The 17713-nt window shown below is 51.9% G+C and overlaps 5 protein-coding genes across 5 annotated transcripts; all 5 read left to right on the forward strand.

Annotated features, from left to right (window-relative positions):
• The first annotated feature begins 2169 nt into the window (after positions 1-2169).
• On the forward strand, positions 2170-4320 carry STEHIDRAFT_74065 (NAD-P-binding protein). Its single transcript, XM_007300506.1, has 13 exons — positions 2170-2300; positions 2408-2472; positions 2563-2645; positions 2704-2841; positions 2928-2955; positions 3030-3165; positions 3303-3320; positions 3392-3422; positions 3481-3550; positions 3605-3665; positions 3723-3755; positions 3816-3839; positions 3902-4320. The coding sequence occupies exons 1-13, from the start codon at positions 2175-2177 to the stop codon at positions 3986-3988; spliced, it is 900 nt and encodes a 299-aa protein (XP_007300568.1). The 5' UTR covers positions 2170-2174; the 3' UTR covers positions 3989-4320.
• A 454-nt stretch (positions 4321-4774) lies between these two features.
• Positions 4775-5990, forward strand: STEHIDRAFT_37989 (GATA-domain-containing protein; the record flags this gene model as incomplete). Its single annotated transcript, XM_007300301.1, has 5 exons — positions 4775-4952; positions 5035-5272; positions 5367-5661; positions 5764-5838; positions 5916-5990. Coding segments are annotated over 5 exons (861 nt in total), but the record flags the coding sequence as incomplete, so codon positions are not given.
• A 646-nt stretch (positions 5991-6636) lies between these two features.
• STEHIDRAFT_166121 (Zn-dependent exopeptidase) lies at positions 6637-10417 on the forward strand (the record flags this gene model as incomplete). The annotated part of the gene is made up of 13 exons (XM_007300852.1): positions 6637-6956; positions 7011-7489; positions 7549-7610; positions 7664-7758; positions 7816-7869; positions 8343-8431; positions 8502-8599; positions 8671-8802; positions 8865-8946; positions 9014-9282; positions 9371-9618; positions 9678-10134; positions 10218-10417. 13 exons carry the CDS (start codon positions 6637-6639, stop codon positions 10377-10379), a joined length of 2547 nt encoding a protein of 848 aa, XP_007300914.1. The 3' UTR covers positions 10380-10417.
• Positions 10418-10690: 273 nt separating this feature from the next.
• On the forward strand, positions 10691-14211 carry STEHIDRAFT_166122 (Zn-dependent exopeptidase; the record flags this gene model as incomplete). Its single annotated transcript, XM_007300853.1, has 12 exons — positions 10691-11001; positions 11058-11536; positions 11604-11665; positions 11720-11814; positions 11872-12113; positions 12188-12285; positions 12349-12480; positions 12543-12624; positions 12693-12961; positions 13048-13277; positions 13397-13889; positions 13995-14211. The coding sequence occupies 12 exons, from the start codon at positions 10691-10693 to the stop codon at positions 14154-14156; spliced, it is 2655 nt and encodes an 884-aa protein (XP_007300915.1). The 3' UTR covers positions 14157-14211.
• A 235-nt stretch (positions 14212-14446) lies between these two features.
• On the forward strand, positions 14447-17301 carry STEHIDRAFT_166123 (DNA/RNA polymerase; the record flags this gene model as incomplete). The annotated part of the gene is made up of 12 exons (XM_007300854.1): positions 14447-14878; positions 15013-15091; positions 15144-15508; positions 15575-15604; positions 15657-15689; positions 15742-15798; positions 15858-15931; positions 15995-16008; positions 16060-16114; positions 16165-16184; positions 16244-16429; positions 16492-17301. 12 exons carry the CDS (start codon positions 14447-14449, stop codon positions 17247-17249), a joined length of 2103 nt encoding a protein of 700 aa, XP_007300916.1. The 3' UTR covers positions 17250-17301.
• Between the last annotated feature and the right edge of the window lie 412 nt (positions 17302-17713).

The following is a 17713-nucleotide window of genomic DNA, read 5'->3' on the forward strand; positions in this document are numbered from 1 at the left end:
AGCAGCTTCTCAAGGACGAGCAGGAACGGGTCAAATCCGTCATTGCGACCATGGAGGAGGAACATGCCCGCGAACGCGAGACTATGAAGAAGGACCACGATCTCATAGCCAATGAGCTCGTTTCGTACAAGGCCGCCGTCGAGGAACATGTTCTGGCCCAGGAAGAGACACGCACGGCTCATGAGTCCGCTCTCAGCAAACAGTCCGAGATCATGACCAATCTTCAGCATGATCTCTCCGAGGCGCACAACGAGCGCGAGGAACTGGCCAAGCAGATCGAGCAACTTAAGGCCGAGGTCGAACGCGGACAGACGGAGCACACGGTCCTCGCCAAGGAGGCCTCCAAACGCGAGTCGCTCGTCGACGAGCTCGAAAAGCATCGGTCCGTCCTCGCCGAGACTCAGAATCTTCTTCAGCGAGTCCGGGACGAGAAAGATGCCATACAGGAGGAGAAGACACGACAGGAGCAGGCTGTACGAGAGCTCCAAGAAAAGCTTGCGGCCGTTCCTCCTCCGGCGCCGGAGTCGGCGCCTCGTCCCCACAACGAGCGTGGGATGTCGTTCACGAGTCGTCTCAACGGTATCTCACCTTCCAAGCTTCCTCCACCCACGCCCCCTCCCTCAGTACCTCCACCCCCTGCTCCCCGGCTCTCGTCGTTTAACAACGACAACGCCCACCCTTCGCTTTCGTCCATCAGTTCATCTCGGGAGTCGCAGCTTGATTCGCCGGCGACGTCGCTCACGCCTTCGCTCGGTACCCCTCAGCCCGGCCCTGACCAGAAGATGGTGCAACAGCTCGAGGAGCAGACGAAGCAGATCAGCGAGCAGGAGGCGATGATCAAGACGCTGAACAAGCAGCTCACACACTGTGAGGGTGACCTGCAGGCTCATATGGATCTCGTCACCACGCTGGAGACCTCGTTGGGTGACTCTGAGAAGAATCGTATGTGTCCTTTGTTTGACGTCAGGATAACATCATATATTAACTCGTATTCCCTCTTAGTCCGCAAAGCTCGCATGCAAGCAACCGAGCTCGCCCGAGAGCGTGATACGCTGAACAACCAGATCGATGGTTTGCGTAAAGAGCTTCAAGATAGCAAGCGCGAGGTTGCGAACGTGCGGCGGTCGGTCGTGGAGGAGAAGCAATCACTTGAGAGTCGCTTGGAGGAAGAACGCCGTGCGAAGGATCGTGTGCGACAACAGCTCGACAGTCGAATGGAAGAGTTGCAGAAACGCAAGTCCAAGTTTGTCTGTCTATGATCCATCGCTTGTTCTTTTCATGCTTTCTCTTTATCTCTGCCATGTACTCCTCTGCTGCTCGTTCTTGCCTTCTTCTTTTATCTTCGTTTTATTCGTTGGTGTTGTGTTCTGGCCGTTATCGTTATGATCTACTTGCGTGCCTTTAGGCCGTCACGACTCTCGTTTATTCTACTTGATAGTTTGTATTACTGGTCCGTTTCCCTTTTTTCTTTTCTTTTCTACCACTCTTGTGGCGCGATGAGAATTCATCGTGACTCTCGTTTGGAGACCTTTGATCAATCGCGGACTATGGCCCGCCACCTTACTCTCTCTCCCTGGATTACTATTGCGCTGAATCGTGGATACCCGACGTTCGTTTCCGTTCCCTGTTTCTTTTTCTCTGCCTCTGCATATGATCGCCTCTCGCTTATTACATCTATGTGGCGCCCCCATGCATGGTGGCGCTGTTACTATATGCTACATCCTACGTACCAACCTGGAGCTACCTCGACTATTATTCACTGACCTATATCACTCATGGCTCGCGAGCGTCAAGATGAACAAAGTATTATTTGTAAAACACGGCGATACGGATTTCGACAGATCTTCCCAGACGACGGTGGGGGCGAAGCGCGGGAGGGTGATCGTTTCGCGCTTCGAACACCGTTACAGTACCCCGCATGTTGCACTGCAAATTGTCGGGGTTGTTGATCCACGGCACATTGTTGTGCGGCTAGCGCTGGTTCAGCTGGGGATATTGGCAAGAACCGCAAAGCCGAGCACGGAGGCGGACAGTCATGGAGCGGTGGGCACGGTCCAATCCTCATCCTTACAGCAACCCGGGCGCACGGACCGTCCCGTCGCAATAAATCCGGTCTCAGCCCGCGCCTTTCGCCAACTCATCCCTCTCTCTCTCCCACCGACTCCACCCCCACAATGTCTGCCATTCTTGCCCGCAGAGCCCTACCCCTCGCCATCCGTTCCTCACAACGCCATGCTCTCCAGACCCGCTTCAGCAGCACCGCCCCAAAAGTTCTTTCTGACTTCTCGATGGAGAACAAGGTCTGTTCGGTTTCAACAACCCTCACCGCGATTTTCCCCCGCGTTGAACAATTTTCGGCTCACCCGTTACGCGACTCGTTCGCGATGGCTTGCTATCCCTGCCTTAGGTCTGCATGATCACTGGTGGTGCTCGTGGGTTAGGGAACGAGTTCTGTCGCGCTTTCGTTCGCTCGTGCGTCATCAACAGTTCAATGATCACGACGGTCGCCAGCTGACCGACACGTTCATCGCGTCTTCTCTTCCTTTTTCTCTGCTCGTACAGAGGATGTACTTCCATGGCTATTGTTGACCTGAAGCAGCAAGAGGCTCAAGCCGCCGCCGAGGAACTCGTTGCTTCCGCTTGCCGTGCGTAAACCCTCGACCGAATGCGTGGCGCCTGGGCATTTTTTGAAGACTTTCCAAGTTAACAGCGATATGAAGCCGTCGGACTTCAAGTTCATTGGACTTGAGTGCGATGTCTCGTCAGAGCGCTCGGTGCAGAAAGCGTTTGCGGAGACGATGGGCACGTTCGGCCGCCTTGATTCGGTCGTCGCTTCTGCTGGTGCGTTCTGTGCCCCAGTAAAATTACCGTCCCCACCCTGTTTCTGACGTTGCGCGCGTGTATGACGTGACGCTGGTCTTCCACAGGTATCGTGGAGAACTACTCTGCCTTTGAGTGAGTACTCTCGCTAGGCGCTCCACGGCGCAGCTCCTGAACCAGTTATTGATCCCATGGCCCGCTTTCATCAGTTACCCTTTCGACCGCATCAAGCGTCTGTATGATATCAACGTGCACGGAGCTTTCTTCACCGCGCGCGAGGCTGCACGCAACATGATACCGCAAGGAGGCGGCAGCATCGTCCTCGTCGCGAGTATGAGTGGTAGCGTACGTCTTCATTTGCATCATGTCCTCCATCATTCCAACATTTCCCGCCTTCCCCGCCTCTTCCCCACATCTATGACGTCAGCGTTGTGGTGGTTCGCTAATTGCCGCCCCACGTGTCATCTGTTTTGGGAATGTAGATCGTCAACATCCCGCAGGCACGTAATCTTATCTTCCGGGGTTATTCCGGGGTATTTTTAAAGTCTAACCGGCGGATACTGTACTGTAGCCGCAAACGCCCTACAATGCTTCCAAAGCCGGTATGTATTGTATCCATAGGTGTTGATTCTGTGTTGATTTTGTCGCTCTACTTTACAGCCGTCAAGCACATGGCAGCCAGTCTCGGCGTTGAATGGGCGAAAAAGGGTGTTCGTGTGAACACGCTCAGGTAAAGGCAATGATCGTCTCTCGATGTTCTCAGACTGACAATCTTCGAATCTAGCCCTGGCTACATGTTGACCAAGCTTACGAAGACTATCTTGAGCCACGATCAAGAATTAAAGGTGCGTTCGCTGGCCACACTTGTCACAGTGAAACTGACCTGGCATATCCTTCTTCAGAAAACCTGGGAGAGTCTCACACCCATGGGCAGGGTATGTTTTTAACTTTCATCCCATCGTCTTCTAGCGCTCACATAGCGCCTCGCATTTCAGATGGGCGACCCTGAAGATCTGGCTGTGCGTATTTTGCACGACTGTATTGATCGTCTTTGCCCCATCTGACCCTTTTGCGTATCCAGGGTGCCGTCGTGTTCCTCGCTAGCGACGCTTCCCGCTTCATGACCGGTGCCGATATTCGCGTCGACGGCGGTTACTGCATCATCTAGACAAGTTATTTTCCAATTCTGTTTCCGTACTTCTGGCCAGATAGACACATAACTTAAAGAATGGTACCTGGGCGGGCGCGTTCACTGTTCTCTCTTTTTTAATCCGTTTTTTGGTTTTGATACCTCCATCCTCTGAATCGTTCATCACAAGCCAAGGGTCTCGACTGTTTGTTTTCTTGGTTCTCCCGTACTCCTCGTTCTTGTATGCATATGTTACTGTAACAATGTTGGGTCCAGGTTGTCTCTTTTGACTGCACATCCATCTTCTTACGAACTGGTAATGTACCCACCAGTACATAGGTCTTGAATAATGTTTATTCTGTCGCTTTCCCATCCAGCGCCTGCGCGTGCGGCGACCAAGCGGTGACCACTTTCGCCGCAAAGGACAAATGGCGTGTGAAGGAATGCGCGGACTGAATTGAGCGTATATTTCCTTTTGAAGACGCCGCTCGATCGAGAGCGAATTAGGCCGTGGGAGCCTCCTATAACCTTAGGCGTCTTCCACTCTGCGGCGTCCATATATCACGTCCTCCTTCCCGTCCTCCCGCCATGCCCTCACTCACCCCCTCTCCTGTCTCGACCATGTCCTCCTCCAACTCCCTACACTCCGCCATGGGTTCCGGCTCCAGCTCAAACGCCAATGCCCGCGCAGGGCCGTCAAATTTCTCTTCGGGTTCAGCACCGCCGGCTGAGCGTGAAGGCGGTCACGGAAGCAGCAGTAGTAATCATGCGCAGGCACAGAGCGCCACCGCGGTTCAACAGCAGCAGCAGAAACAGCCGCCTGCGTTCGAGTTCATGAAGAGGAAGAAATGGGCGGATTTGCTCGTTTCGGAGTTGAGCGAGGCGATCATACTTGTGCTTTCGACGAGTTGTAAGATTTTGTTTTGTGGGCATGCGGTTCAGGAGTTGTTGGGTTCGAGGGATGAGGACCTGGTCGATTGGGATTTGGTGGATCTTATGAATGGTGCGTTTTTTTCCACCCACTCTGCTGTATGAAACATTGGAGCGCATGTTGAGATTGTGGCGTTCGGTGGTGGTGGATGTAGCGAACGACAAGGATAGCTTCAGAGAGATGTTCTCGGAGTCGATATCGCAGAAGAAGGATCTCCTGACGTATGCGAGACTGAGGTGCACGTCGGAGTACTACGGTGGTTCAGACTATACGGTGCCACAGAAAGAGGTTCTGTTCGAGATCATGGGATATCCTCACTTCTTACCCGGAGAGGAAGAATGCAAGTGTTTCTTTGCCGTTGCGAAGCCTTATCCCAGTCGTAATACTGCCATGTACGTCCCGCTACCCCATCGTCCCGTTTTCTCTTGTACCCCCTATATCCCCCTACCTTGACGTTTTAGAGCGCTAACACGCAGAATTGCTTAGGATGAACACCTTTCTTGAGCTGAAAGTCGAGAACGCACGGCTCCAAGAACGTCTACAGGCCCTCCGCGTTCGCTCCCAAGAATTGTCCAAAAATCAGTTCAATCGTGGTTCGCTCACCTTCAGCAACGGAGCCATGTCCTCCCAGCTCGCGGCCAATCTTGGCTTCGACTCCGCCCCGGAGTACGCACAGTCGTCTTATTACCATTCGGTACCGGCGCATGGGTACGGGGCAAGTGCGGTGGGGTATTTGCCGCAGGTGGAGGATGATGCGGACGAGAGGAGGGCGGCGAAGAGGGTAAGTTCTTTTCTTCGCTTGATTTTCAAGTTTCGGTTGTTTCGGGCGTTTTGGAGGTTGTGTGTGGTGAGAGGCTGACTTGGTGTGTTATATCTGATGTAGCCGAAAAAAGTGTATATGACGGACCAGTATGTCTGTGTTACTTGTGGACGTACGGATTCACCTGAGTGGCGAAAGGTTCGTGTCGTCTTGACTTCCATCCTGCCTCGCCGACCAAGGCTGATTCCTCTTTTGTCTTGTTTATCGTCTTCTAGGGTCCACAAGGACCAAAGACGCTATGTAACGCCTGCGGGCTGCGATGGGCTAAGAAAGTCCGCAAGTTCGAGGAGGCGAACGAGGCGGGGGGCGATGCCTCGCAGAAGGTCCTCGACAAGACCGTCCCGCCTTGAGCTCACCATCTCACTTTCACCTATCGTCTTCCGTTTCTACGCCCGGGATCTATCTGCATGTCTTGCATGGGTGTTTTCTTTTATGGACGTTATCATCTTGATTTATCTCGCTGGACTCACACGCACTCCAATTTTATTTTACGCTATTTTCTTGTGATTCTGAATGCGTACTACGCGGCACATCTGAACACTGGCATTCGCGTCTGTATGACTGTATCATTAGCTTCTTATTTGTTTCTTTGCACACGAGCCTTGTTCTACGTCTCTTACTGTACTATATAATAAGAGGGCTCACTCTGCCTCCTTGGAAATATATGAATGCTACGATAGGTTCTGAGCTCGACTGTTTCTGACGTGCGCAGATTTTCGATGTGAAGGTCTAAAGTCTTGATCCTTGTGTGGCGCAATGTGGCGCGAGCCTCTCCTGTGGCGCACTCGACGAACTTACAGACTCGGACTCGGAGCCTTGGGCTGACTTGCATTGTCTCGAGTCATCTCGCCAACGACCATCACTAACAAAGAACCCACATGATGCCCATGAGCACATATACTCACGGCATTCTCTCTTGTCTCTCGTTCTTCAACCATGGACGGCGAAAAAGCCCAGCAGCGAACTGATCTCGAGAAGGGGGGTTTGCGAGTCTCCGAGTCTGCCCTTGTCTCTGCGACTCCGCCCCTAGGACCTACACGAAACTTGGCTAGTGTTTCTCGAACTGAACGACCACGGGGTGGTGTGCGCCGACTTCTTGTGCTCCTTGCGATTGCTGGATTTGTTTTTCATGCTACCACTAGGGTGCTCAAGCATGCTGAGGACGGAGTTACATTCAGAAGACAGTCTCATGCCTTTGTTTATTCAGGGAATGCCGAGCATGGGCTGTATGGGAAGAAAGCGGAGGACCTATCCCTGTTTGTTTCTATCCCAATGTCACTTTTACCATCCTCATTTTGTACGCTGTTCAGAACCATCCCCAACGAAGCAAGCGCACTGGCCGTCGCCCGACAATATGCTACCAAAGCCCATCGCGCAGGTTCCTCAGGCGACCTCAGAACCGCGAAAGACTTTTTATCCCTCCTCCAAACCGAACTCTCCATCCCTCCGCCCGCCGCCCTTCCCATATTTCCCGCTGGGACCGATGCCTCCCGTAACGCGACATTATCAATCCCAACCCTTACGGAACCCAATGCCTGGATCGACGTGTATTATCCGATCATGAATACGCCGTTGGATAGGAGCTTGCAGATCCTTGGAGAGGATGGGGAGACTGTGGAGTGGAGTGCGGAGTTGGAGGAGGTGCCGGATGAGGCGGATGAGGATGCTTGGGGGGCAAGGGACGAGGTTCCGGCGTTTCATGGGTTTAGTAGGGGAGGGGAGGTTGAGGGAAAGTTGGTTTATGTGAATTATGGGACGAAGACCGATTATGATGCACTTGTTGAGAAAGGTGCGTGGGGTATTATGTTTATGGGGGTTGTTGGTCGTAAACTGATGGGTTTGTTGTAGGCGTGAACCTTACTGGGACTATCGCTATCGCTCGTGCCGGTGTAAATCTGCGTGGTATGAAGGTGAGCAGTTCACAGTATTTGCCTAATATTTACTTTAATATTCCGCTTTCTAGATCAAGCGCGCGGAAGAGCTGGGTGCTGTTGGTTGTCTGATATACACAGACCCGAGAGATGACGGCTCGGTCAGCGTAGAAAACGGTTATAAGGCGTAAGTGCACATCCTGGCTCATTCAAAATCCTCACTTACCTTCTATATTTATTACAGCTATCCCCACGGCCCTGCACGCAACCCGGACTCCGTCGAACGCGGCTCAGTAGAGTACATTCACTTATATCCCGGAGATCCGACGACACCTGGATACCCGGCCTACGAAAACAGTACTCGTATAGATGGACAAAACATCCCTCACATTCCTATGGTGCACTCCACTTAGTCACCACCAAGAATAAACAGTGGCCAATTTCCTTGGCCCGGGGGCGAAAATCCAGTTTATCGAAAGAAAATTCCTGGCGCATACTTTAAAAACAATGTTACTTTAATTGGATTATTTAATTCAATAAACAATTGAGTTAAATATTATTACTTGGCAGGGAACGGCCAAATGGGTCCCCCCAGATTTTATAAGTCCGTCAGTTTTTATTATTTTGAGATTCTGTCTTGGGGATCTCTTCCTTTCATGAAAAGAAGCCTTTTCCCAAGAGGAATAAGAACTGGCGGTAAAGTCAGTCCGGCTGTGACCGATATGGGCCCGTTGTTCGTTTTTGGTGGTGACTAAGTGGAGTGCACCATAGTATTCCCATCTCGTGGGCTAACGCAAAAGTCCTCTTGAAGGAGATCGAGGAAGGAGGGCCAAATAGGACGGTGAAGCTCGTGAACCATGGTATGTGACATCTCTTGTTTTGTTCTATACAGTACGGATAACTGATGCTCGCCACTTGATTTTCGTCCAGTAAACAACACGATCATGCCTATCTGGAATACAATGGGCGTGATCCCTGGACATTTGACAGATGAAGTGATCGTTGTAGGCAATCACCGAGATGCATGGGTGCGTTGCACACTCTAAAGGTCATCACGAAGATCATTTGGCTAATTTTTCTTCTACCATTCTTACTTTAGGTGCTTGGTGCTGGTGACCCCACTTCCGGCACCGCCTCAGTTGCTGAGATCATTCGAGGCTTCGGCGTTCTTCTGAAAGCTGGCTGGAAGCCTATGAGGACCATAGTCTTCGCGAGCTGGGATGCTGAAGAGGTAGCTATCTCTGTTGGTCACCAGGATAACGTGCATCTAATGGCCACCTATTCCCTGCACAGTACGGGGCTGTTGGTAGTACGGAATGGGGTGAAGACTTCAAGGATTGGATCGACGAACATGTCGTCGCATACCTAAATCTTGGCACGTATCTCGATATCATCGAACACTGACCCGCGTCACAAGTCTAATCACACTTGGTCTTTCACAGACGTTTCTGTCCTTGGCTCACGCTTTGAGGCACAGGCATCTCCCTCTCTAGCCCACTTTGTGCGCTCCACCGCTCAGGAGATCACCCATCCTACGGACCCCACTCGCACTCTTTGGGACGCACGCACCGACAACGGTCCCTATTATCAACCCGGCGACGAACTGGTCCATGCACAGGCCGACGAGAGAATGAAGACCGCGGAGGGTACCATCGGTGTTGGCTACTTCGGTTCCGGGAGCGATTTTATCGTGTTCTTGCAGCATATTGGGGTAAGCATTTCCTCTTCGCCTCGTCATTGAATACGTGTGGTGTGGTGTGTACATCATCCTGATGCCGGTGGTCATTGCGAGCACATAGGTTGCGAGCACGAACTATGCATTCATGGGTGCACCAGGCGACGCCGTATACCACTTACATTCCATCTTCGATTCTGTGCGGTGGCTAGAGCTTTATGGCGATCCGGGATTCTCGCGCCATGTCGCGATGGCGAAGTATCTCGGGCTGCAGATTCTCCGAATGGCGGATTTGACGATCTTGCCGTTCAATACGACGCATTATGCGTTCGACCTTGAGGCTCAGCTCGAGAGGCATGTTTTTCGCCTCTTGTTCTTCATCGCCCGTACCCAGAGAGTCCTTTTTGCTGATTTTATTTCGGTATATGCAGAGTCGAGCTTTTGGCGGACGAATTTGCTATTACTGTCGATTTTGCTCCATTGCGTTCGACGATTCATGAACTTCAACTTGCGAGTATCGAGTTGGACAAGGCTAAGGTCAAGGCGGAGGCTCGTTTAGATCATCTCGTTCGCAGGTGGCATAGGAGAGTGGCGCGCAAGCAATGGTTGAAGAAGGTGTGGAGGAAAATCAAGGGGATCTTCAAAGGCGACAGAGATGATGATAGCAGTGAGGATGACGGGAAGGAGCTGCTCGCTGGGCGCTCATGCGCGAAAGACATGCATGCCGGTGGCGCGATGCTGAAAGACCACACTTATATGCATATGCGGGTGCCTGGCAGGAAGTTCGCGAAGGCTGCGAGGGAGGTGCAAAAAATCAATCATAAACTCGCGTCATTTGAGCGTGGGTTTATCGTCGAGGATGGGCTCGTCGGCAGGGAATGGTACAAGGTTCGTCTTGTCGCCTCCTTCCACAAATAATTCGCCAATATGCTCACCAGTAAATGATTTCTTTTTTCTTGGTTGTGGAACAGAACATAGCGATCGCACCTGCAAAATTGGATGGGTACGCAGCGGCACCGTTACCCGCTTTGACGGAAGCGATCACGATTGAGGGGAATGCGACGTTGGCGACGGCGGAGGCGGAGAGGCTTCAGCGGGCGGTTGCGTTGATTGCAAAGTCTCTGCAAATTTAAGATGCAGAAATACTGTTGTCGTGATCATATGTTATTCGCACGTCGAATTTACTACTGCATTGTTGTTTACACGTAGGGTGTTTTGGTGTCCAGAGTCGAGTAGATTGGGTGGGTAGCCATACTTTTCTTGCTTCGTTTGCTTTGAGGATGAGTGGCATGGAAAGTTGGGAATATCCGGGTCGGTCGAAGTCCTTGTCTCGATAAGGACTGAGAGACATTTCATCATATTTCATCATCCCAACGGTAACCCACATGATTCACATGATGCACACATACTCACGATATCCGCTCTTTCCTCCCGTTTTCCAACCATGGACGGCGAGAAAGCCCAGCTAGAGAAACGACTTGACTTCGAGGAAGGCGGTCTACGGGTTTCTGTCCTTGCGACCCCGGGGCTGCCTCTAAGAATCACACACACATTGGCTAGAACTGAACAACCACGCAGTCGTGTGCGCCGACTTCTTGTATTTCTTGCGCTCGCTGGCTTTGTTTTCCATGCTACTACCAGGGTGTTCAAGCATGCTGGGGATGAAGTTGCATTCAGAGGACAGTCTCATGGGTTTGTTCATCAAGGGAAGGTCGAGCATGGGCTGCACGGGAAGAAGGCTGAGGAACTCTTCCTGTTCGTCTATATCCCACTCTGTTACTTTTCCCACCCTCACCTTGTACGCTGTTCAGAACCATCCCCAACGAAGCAAGTGCACTGTCCGTCGCCCGACAATATGCTACAAAAGCACACCGCGCAGGCTCCTCTGGCGACCTCACAACCGCAAAAGACTTTTTATCCCTCCTCCAAACCGAACTTTCCATCTCTCAGCCCGCCTCTTTCCCACTCTTTCCTGCTGGAACCGATGCCTCTCGTAACGCGACGTTATCAATCCCAACCCTCACGGAGCCCAATGCTTGGATCGACGTGTATTATCCGATCATGAATACGCCGTTGGATAGGAGCTTGCAGATCCTTGGAGAGGATGGGGAGACTGTGGAGTGGAGTGCGGAGTTGGAGGAGGTGCCGGATGAGGAGGATAGGGATGCGTGGGAGGCGAGGGACGAGGTTCCGGCTTTTCATGGGTTCAGTGGAGGCGGGGAGGTGGAGGGCAAGTTGGTTTATGTGAATTATGGGACGAAGGCGGATTATGATGCGCTTGTTGAGAAAGGTGTGTGGAGTATTATGTGTGCGTGGGGGTATTGCTCGTAGACTGATGAGATTATGTCGGATTGTAGGCGTGAATCTTACTGGGGCCATCGCCATCGCTCGTTACGGTGCGAATCTGCGTGGTTTGAAGGTGATTATTTCGTTTTATTCGCATAGTCTTTTACCTTACTATTCCACCTTTTAGATCAAAGGCGCGGAAGAGCTGGGTGCTGTTGGCTGTTTGATATACTCAGACCCGAGAGATGACGGCTCGGTCATCGTAGAAAACGGCTACAAAGCGTGCGTACACATCTTAGCTCACTCATAACGTTCACTCACCTTTTGTCTTCATTACAGCTATCCTTATGGCCCTGCACGCAACCCGAACTCTGTTCAACGTGGTTCAGTACAGTACGTTCAGCTGTATCCCGGAGATCCGACGACACCTGGATACCCGGCCTACGAAAACAGTACTCGTACGGACGGAGAAAACATCCCTCTCATTCCGAGCATTCCGATCTCGTGGGCTAACGCAAAAGTCCTCTTGAAGGAGATCGAGGAAGGTGGACCAAACAGGACAGTGAAGCTCGTTAACCATGGTATGTGCACTCCTTTCCTCCGAGTCCGCCCTATAGTACGAATAACTGATGCTCGGCACCTGGTTTGCGTTCAGTCAACAACACGGTCATGCCTATCTGGAACACAATGGGTGTGATCCCTGGACATCTGACGGACGAAGTGATCGTTGTGGGCAACCACCGAGATGCATGGGTGCGGTGAACATTCCAGGGACGTCACAAATAGTATTTGGCTGATTTTTGGCCTCTGCGTTAGGTGCTTGGTGCTGTTGACCCTACCTCCGGCACCGCCTCAGTTGCTGAGATCATTCGAGGCTTCGGCGTCCTTCTGAAAGCTGGCTGGAAGCCCACGAGGACCATAGTCTTTGCGAGCTGGGATGCCGAAGAGGTAGCTATCCCCTTTATTCACCTGGCTAATGTGTGTCTGATGGCCACCTATCCCTTGTGCAGTACGGGCTTGTTGGCAGTACGGAATGGGGCGAAGACTTCAAGGATTGGATCGACGAGCACGTCGTCGCATACCTGAATCTTGGTACGCCTTTCCACATGATCTAAAACTCTACTCGGATCACTAAGCCTATCATGTCTTGCCCCTTACAGATGTTTCGGTCGGTGGCTCACGCTTCGAAGCACAGGGGTCTCCCTCTCTCGCCCACTTTGTGCGCTCGACCGCCCAGGAGATCACCCATCCTACGGACCCCACTCGCACTCTTTGGGACGCACGCACCGACAACGGTCCCTACTATCAACCCGGCGACGATTTGGTCCATGCACAGGCCGACGAGAGGATGAGGACCGCGGAGGGTAGCATCGGTGTTGGATACCTCGGTTCCGGGAGCGACTTCACTGTGTTCCTGCAGCACATCGGGGTACGCATTTCCTTCGCCCGGTCATTGAATTCGTGTCGCATCTGAGTTTAGCCATGCTAATGTCGACGGTCGTCTTTTGCACATAGGTTGCGAGCACGAACTACGGATTTGGGGGAGGACCAGGCGACGCCGTATACCACTACCATTCCATCTTCGACTCCGTGAGGTGGTTGGAGCTCTATGGCGATCCGGGATTCACGCGCCATGTCGCGATCGCGAAGCATCTTGGTCTGCAGGTCCTCCGGATGGCAGATTCGACGATCTTGCCGTTTAATACTACGCATTATGCGTTCGAGCTCGAGGCTCAGCTCGAGAAGTATGTTTTCCCCCTTATTATTATTATTATTATTATTATTATTCTTCTTCTTCGTCGTTGCCCTCTCGTCCTTACCCGGAGAATATATTTTGCTGACTCGTTTCTTTCGGTGCGGGCAGGGTCGAACTTTTGGCCGATGAGTTCGCTGTCACGGTTGATTTCGCTCCGTTGCGTTCGGCGATTCATGGACTTCAGCTTGCGAGTATCGAGTTGGACAAGGCCAAGGTCAAGGCGGAGGCTCGCTTGGACCACCTCGTTGGCAGGTGGCGTAGGAGGGTAGCACGCAAGCATTGGTTGAAGAAGGTGTGGAGGAAGATCAAAGGGATCTTTACGGGCCATAGGGATGAGTACGAGGGAAAAGGGCTGCTCGCTGGGCATTCGTGCGCGGAAATGCATGCCGGTGGAAACCATGGTCCAGACATCGTGCACGCTCACGAGCGCGAGAACCACGGTGGTGCGATGCTCAAGTACCATGCTCATAAACATAGGAGGGGGCCTGGGAGGAAGTTCATGAAGGCTGCGAGGGAGGTCCAAAAGATCAATCATAAACTCGCATCATTTGAGCGCGGTTTCATCGTCGAGGACGGATTTGTCGGCAGGGAATGGTACAAGGTTCGTCTTCCCGTCTCGTTCTACAAATTAATTACCATCATGCTCATTGGGTACTCGATCGCTGTCCCCCCCTTTTATATGTGTTTTGAATTGGCTGTGGGACAGAATATCGCGATCGCACCTGGCAAATGGCTCGGGTACGGAGCGACACCGCTACCAGCTTTGACCGAGGCGATCACGATCGAGGGGAATGCGACGTTGGCGACGGCGGAGGCGGACAGATTGCAGCAAGCAGTTGCATTGATTGCAAAGTCTCTGCAAGTTTAAGAGGTGTACTCAAACTGTTGTTGTAGTACAAGTTCTTTGCGTGTCGAATTTAATTACTATCTTGACTTTCATGAGTAGCCTGCTGAGCCGTCCAGGGTCAAGTGAATCGTAGTGATAACTACCCTCCCGTTGTGTCGTATTCCTTGGGTGAGTAGTATGGAAAGTTGGGCATATCCAAGTCGGTTCAGGCCCTTGTCTGGGTGGCACTGTGGCACCGGCCTGGGAATAGCCGAAGCACGCGTGCCACTGTACTCAACATAACGTTAGTTTGTCACTGGCATCACCGAACAATGTCAACCTCAACATCATCCAAGCCGCCATCATCCTTCTGGAAAGGCAAGGCCAAAGCCTCAGAATCCGATTCTGCAAATGAAGACTTCAGCGACCTCAACCCTCCCATAACCTATCGCCACCTCCATTCCCCTCCCATCGGTGCTCGCGATCCCCTTCGCGTCATCGCGCTCTGCGACAGCGACGCGTTCTATGCTGCATGCGAGCGACGCAGACTTGGAATCGACCCAGAGAAACCGTTCGTGGTGCGACAGTGGGATGCGCTCATTGCTGTGAATTATCCGGCGCGGAAGTTTGGGATTACGAGAATGGCGAAGGTGGCGGATGCGTTGAAGAAGTGTCCGGAGTTGGTGGTGGTTCACGTCGCGACATATAAGGAGGGGGATCCTGAGCCTGGGTACTGGGACAAGCCTGATACCCGTACACATAAGGTGAGTGATGTGTTTGTGTCATGGTTTTATTCGTTGCTTGCTCATATAGGGTGGCCCCGGTCCACCAGGTTCGTTGTTTTATAGGTCTGCTTGCCGGCATGAGAGATTTAGACGACATCGTCGTGTTTCTCTAGGTCTCACTGGATCATTATCGACGAGAGAGTGCTAAGATTATTACAATATTTAAAGAAGGCCTTCCCGAGGGAGAAATAGGTACGCCCGCCACCCGACTGCAAGTGTGCATCGTAGCTAACCCACCTCAAAGAGAAGGCCTCCATTGATGAAGCCTTCATTGACTTCAGCCGGCCTGTACGGAAGATCCTTCTCGAACGATACCCACACCTTGCTACAGTACCACCCGATGCTCCCGATGGACTTGATACCGTCCTTCCCCCTCCACCACCAATAACCTGGGACAGCAAGAGCAATATCATACCCATCTATCCCTCGAAGTCCTCCGAAACTGTGGTAGATGCTCCGGAAACAGATAGAGAGGCTGAATCGCATAAAGAAGACAAGGACGTGGAACCTGCGCCGACATGGCATGATGTGGCCCTGTCCATAGCGGCCGAGTTGATGGACAAAATACGAGGTGACGTCCGCGAACAGCTTGGGTATACCACCTCGGCAGTATGTTTGCCTTACTTCATTAAACTACGACCGTGTTAGCGCACTCAGCGAATACTTGTTTCGTAGGGTATAGCTCGAAACAAGTTTCTGGCGAAGGTAAGCAGACTCGTTGACTGTCTCAATACCGAACTAACATTACTTTTCATAGTTGACTGCGTCATATAGGAAGTACGACAGCCAAGTAAGCAGGCATTCCCGGGTCATGGTCGTACATTGACTCATGGGTCGATCAGAGCGTCCTCCGAAATGCCGCAATACCCAACTATCTACAGCCTATGCAATTTCAGAAGGTATGGTGGAGTTGAAGTGACATCTAACGGTCGAAAGGAAACTCATGATCTTCGATCAGATTCGTTTTCTAGGCGGAAAGCTTGGGAAAGCTCTGGCAGACGAGTACGACGTGTCTACTGTGGGCGATCTGTTGTACGTTTCGTTCACATCGCTGCTTCTATCTTAGTGTTCTTACGTTGTGATTGCTCGATATAGGACGATCAGCTTAGGTGGGTCTATCGCTCTCGTTGTGGATCCAGGCTGACCAACATCGCGTCCAGAGGAGATGCAGCGCAAGTTCGGCGAGGAGTCGATATGGGTCTATGAGATTCTGCGGTGAGTTCTGTTGAGGATTGCGGATCTATTGTTCACTGACACGGCCACAGAGGAATCGATAGATCTGAGGGTAACTCTCGTTCTTCTCACTATCGATTTTATGTGATTTTGATCCTGATTTGTGTTCAGTCAAAGAGAAGCCATCCATGGCAAAGTCGATGATGGCGTCGAAGAACCTACCACGCCCGATCACTACCGTCGCCGAAGGACCTCACTGGCTCCGTGTTCTTGCGGCAGAACTCGCGTTGCGACTGAACGAAGCACGAATGGAGCACGACGTGTGGCCGAAGACTATAGTCGTGCATATACGAAGTGGTCAGGCCACTATGTCTCACCTACAACTTGCTCGCTCATTGCTTCTTGTTCATTTTTTATAGGGTGGGAGCCCTCACGATCGCGGCAAACTGCCTTCGCTTTCACCAAGAACCTCACCGTTGACGTTGTCGTGGCCGCGGGAACTAAACTCTGGAAAGAGCTCGTCGGATCACCGAACGGTAAACCGGACGTGCCCATCAATGTTCGTCATATCGCGATGGGCTTCACAGGAGTCGAGGCGGTAGAGCATGGACAGAAGGGCATTGAGGCGTTTCTTCATGCTCGGCCGCCTGGGAGTGCTGGTGAAGGCAGCAAGGATGAGGTCAAGTCGAAGCCATCGTCATCTTCGGCAGCAACGGTACTCAAGCGGAAACGATCGTCGTCGCCGGGTCCATCTGGTTCGAGTTCCAAGTTGAAGACTAGCGAAGACGATGCCCCGTCAAATGCTACAGACGATATCAACGTTCCACAGGACAACTCAAGTGAATCGCCTTCGACACATTCCTTCATGTGCGATCGATGTCGGAAACGTATCTCTCTGGAGGGCGACGCCGACGATATGTCCTATACTCCCTCGGAACGCGAAGAAAAACTGGCTAGGCTGCGCTCCGAACACGACGACTACCACGTCGCACTCGAACTCTCTAGAGCTAGCGGACCGAGTCTTACCATCTCGTCGAACCTCAGGCCTAATTTACAGAGTAAGGATCATAGCGCAAAGCAGCCCAAGAAGAAGACGAAGACAGCGAAGAAAAGTGAGGGCGGGAAGAAGGGTGTCGCTGAGGAGGGGATTGCGAAGTTCTTCGTGAAGAAGGGCTGAGTTTTTGTTGTATGAGTGGATGGGTGGTTGTAGAGCAGGATTTACATGCGGCTAATTTATGGTTGTAGATTTGTTTTGTATCAGTAGGCGGTGATCTTATCCTACAAACATTCCGATGATCAAGCTTTTTTGGTCAACGAAGAGTCCCTTGCTCGGGTCTTGTTTGCCTGCATCCCTCCTTGTTCATCCTGATAATTCTGTTCCACATGCCAGAGACAGATGATTTGCATCCGTATACCCTAACGTTACTCGGCGCCCATCGTCCAAACGGAAGGAGATATGATGCCTAAGTTTGAGCTGTAGTTAAAGTGAAATGGCAAGCACAACTGTGCCACGGCTGTATAGCCCCAGGTACATTTTCACTCCGCCACATTTTTTACAGCTCAGCGTACGAGTAGCACAACTCGAATGCTTGTGGAACATGATGCATGCGTCACGGTATTGTGCGGTCTGTGAACGCCTTG

This window comes from Stereum hirsutum (genome assembly GCF_000264905.1).
Source record: "Stereum hirsutum FP-91666 SS1 unplaced genomic scaffold STEHIscaffold_3, whole genome shotgun sequence".
Taxonomy (NCBI): domain Eukaryota; kingdom Fungi; phylum Basidiomycota; class Agaricomycetes; order Russulales; family Stereaceae; genus Stereum; species Stereum hirsutum.

What these genes read in the sequence shown, in the direction of transcription:
- STEHIDRAFT_74065 (XM_007300506.1), top strand. Translation starts at nt 2,175, where the DNA reads ATGTCTGCCATTCTTGCCCGCAGAGCCCTACCCCTCGCCATCCGTTCC. An exon ending in TGTCGCGCTTTCGTTCGCTC is followed by an intron (nt 2,473 to 2,562) that starts GTGCGTCATCAA and finishes CTGCTCGTACAG; the next exon opens with AGGATGTACTTCCATGGCTA. An exon ending in GCGACCCTGAAGATCTGGCT is followed by an intron (nt 3,840 to 3,901) that starts GTGCGTATTTTG and finishes TTGCGTATCCAG; the next exon opens with GGTGCCGTCGTGTTCCTCGC.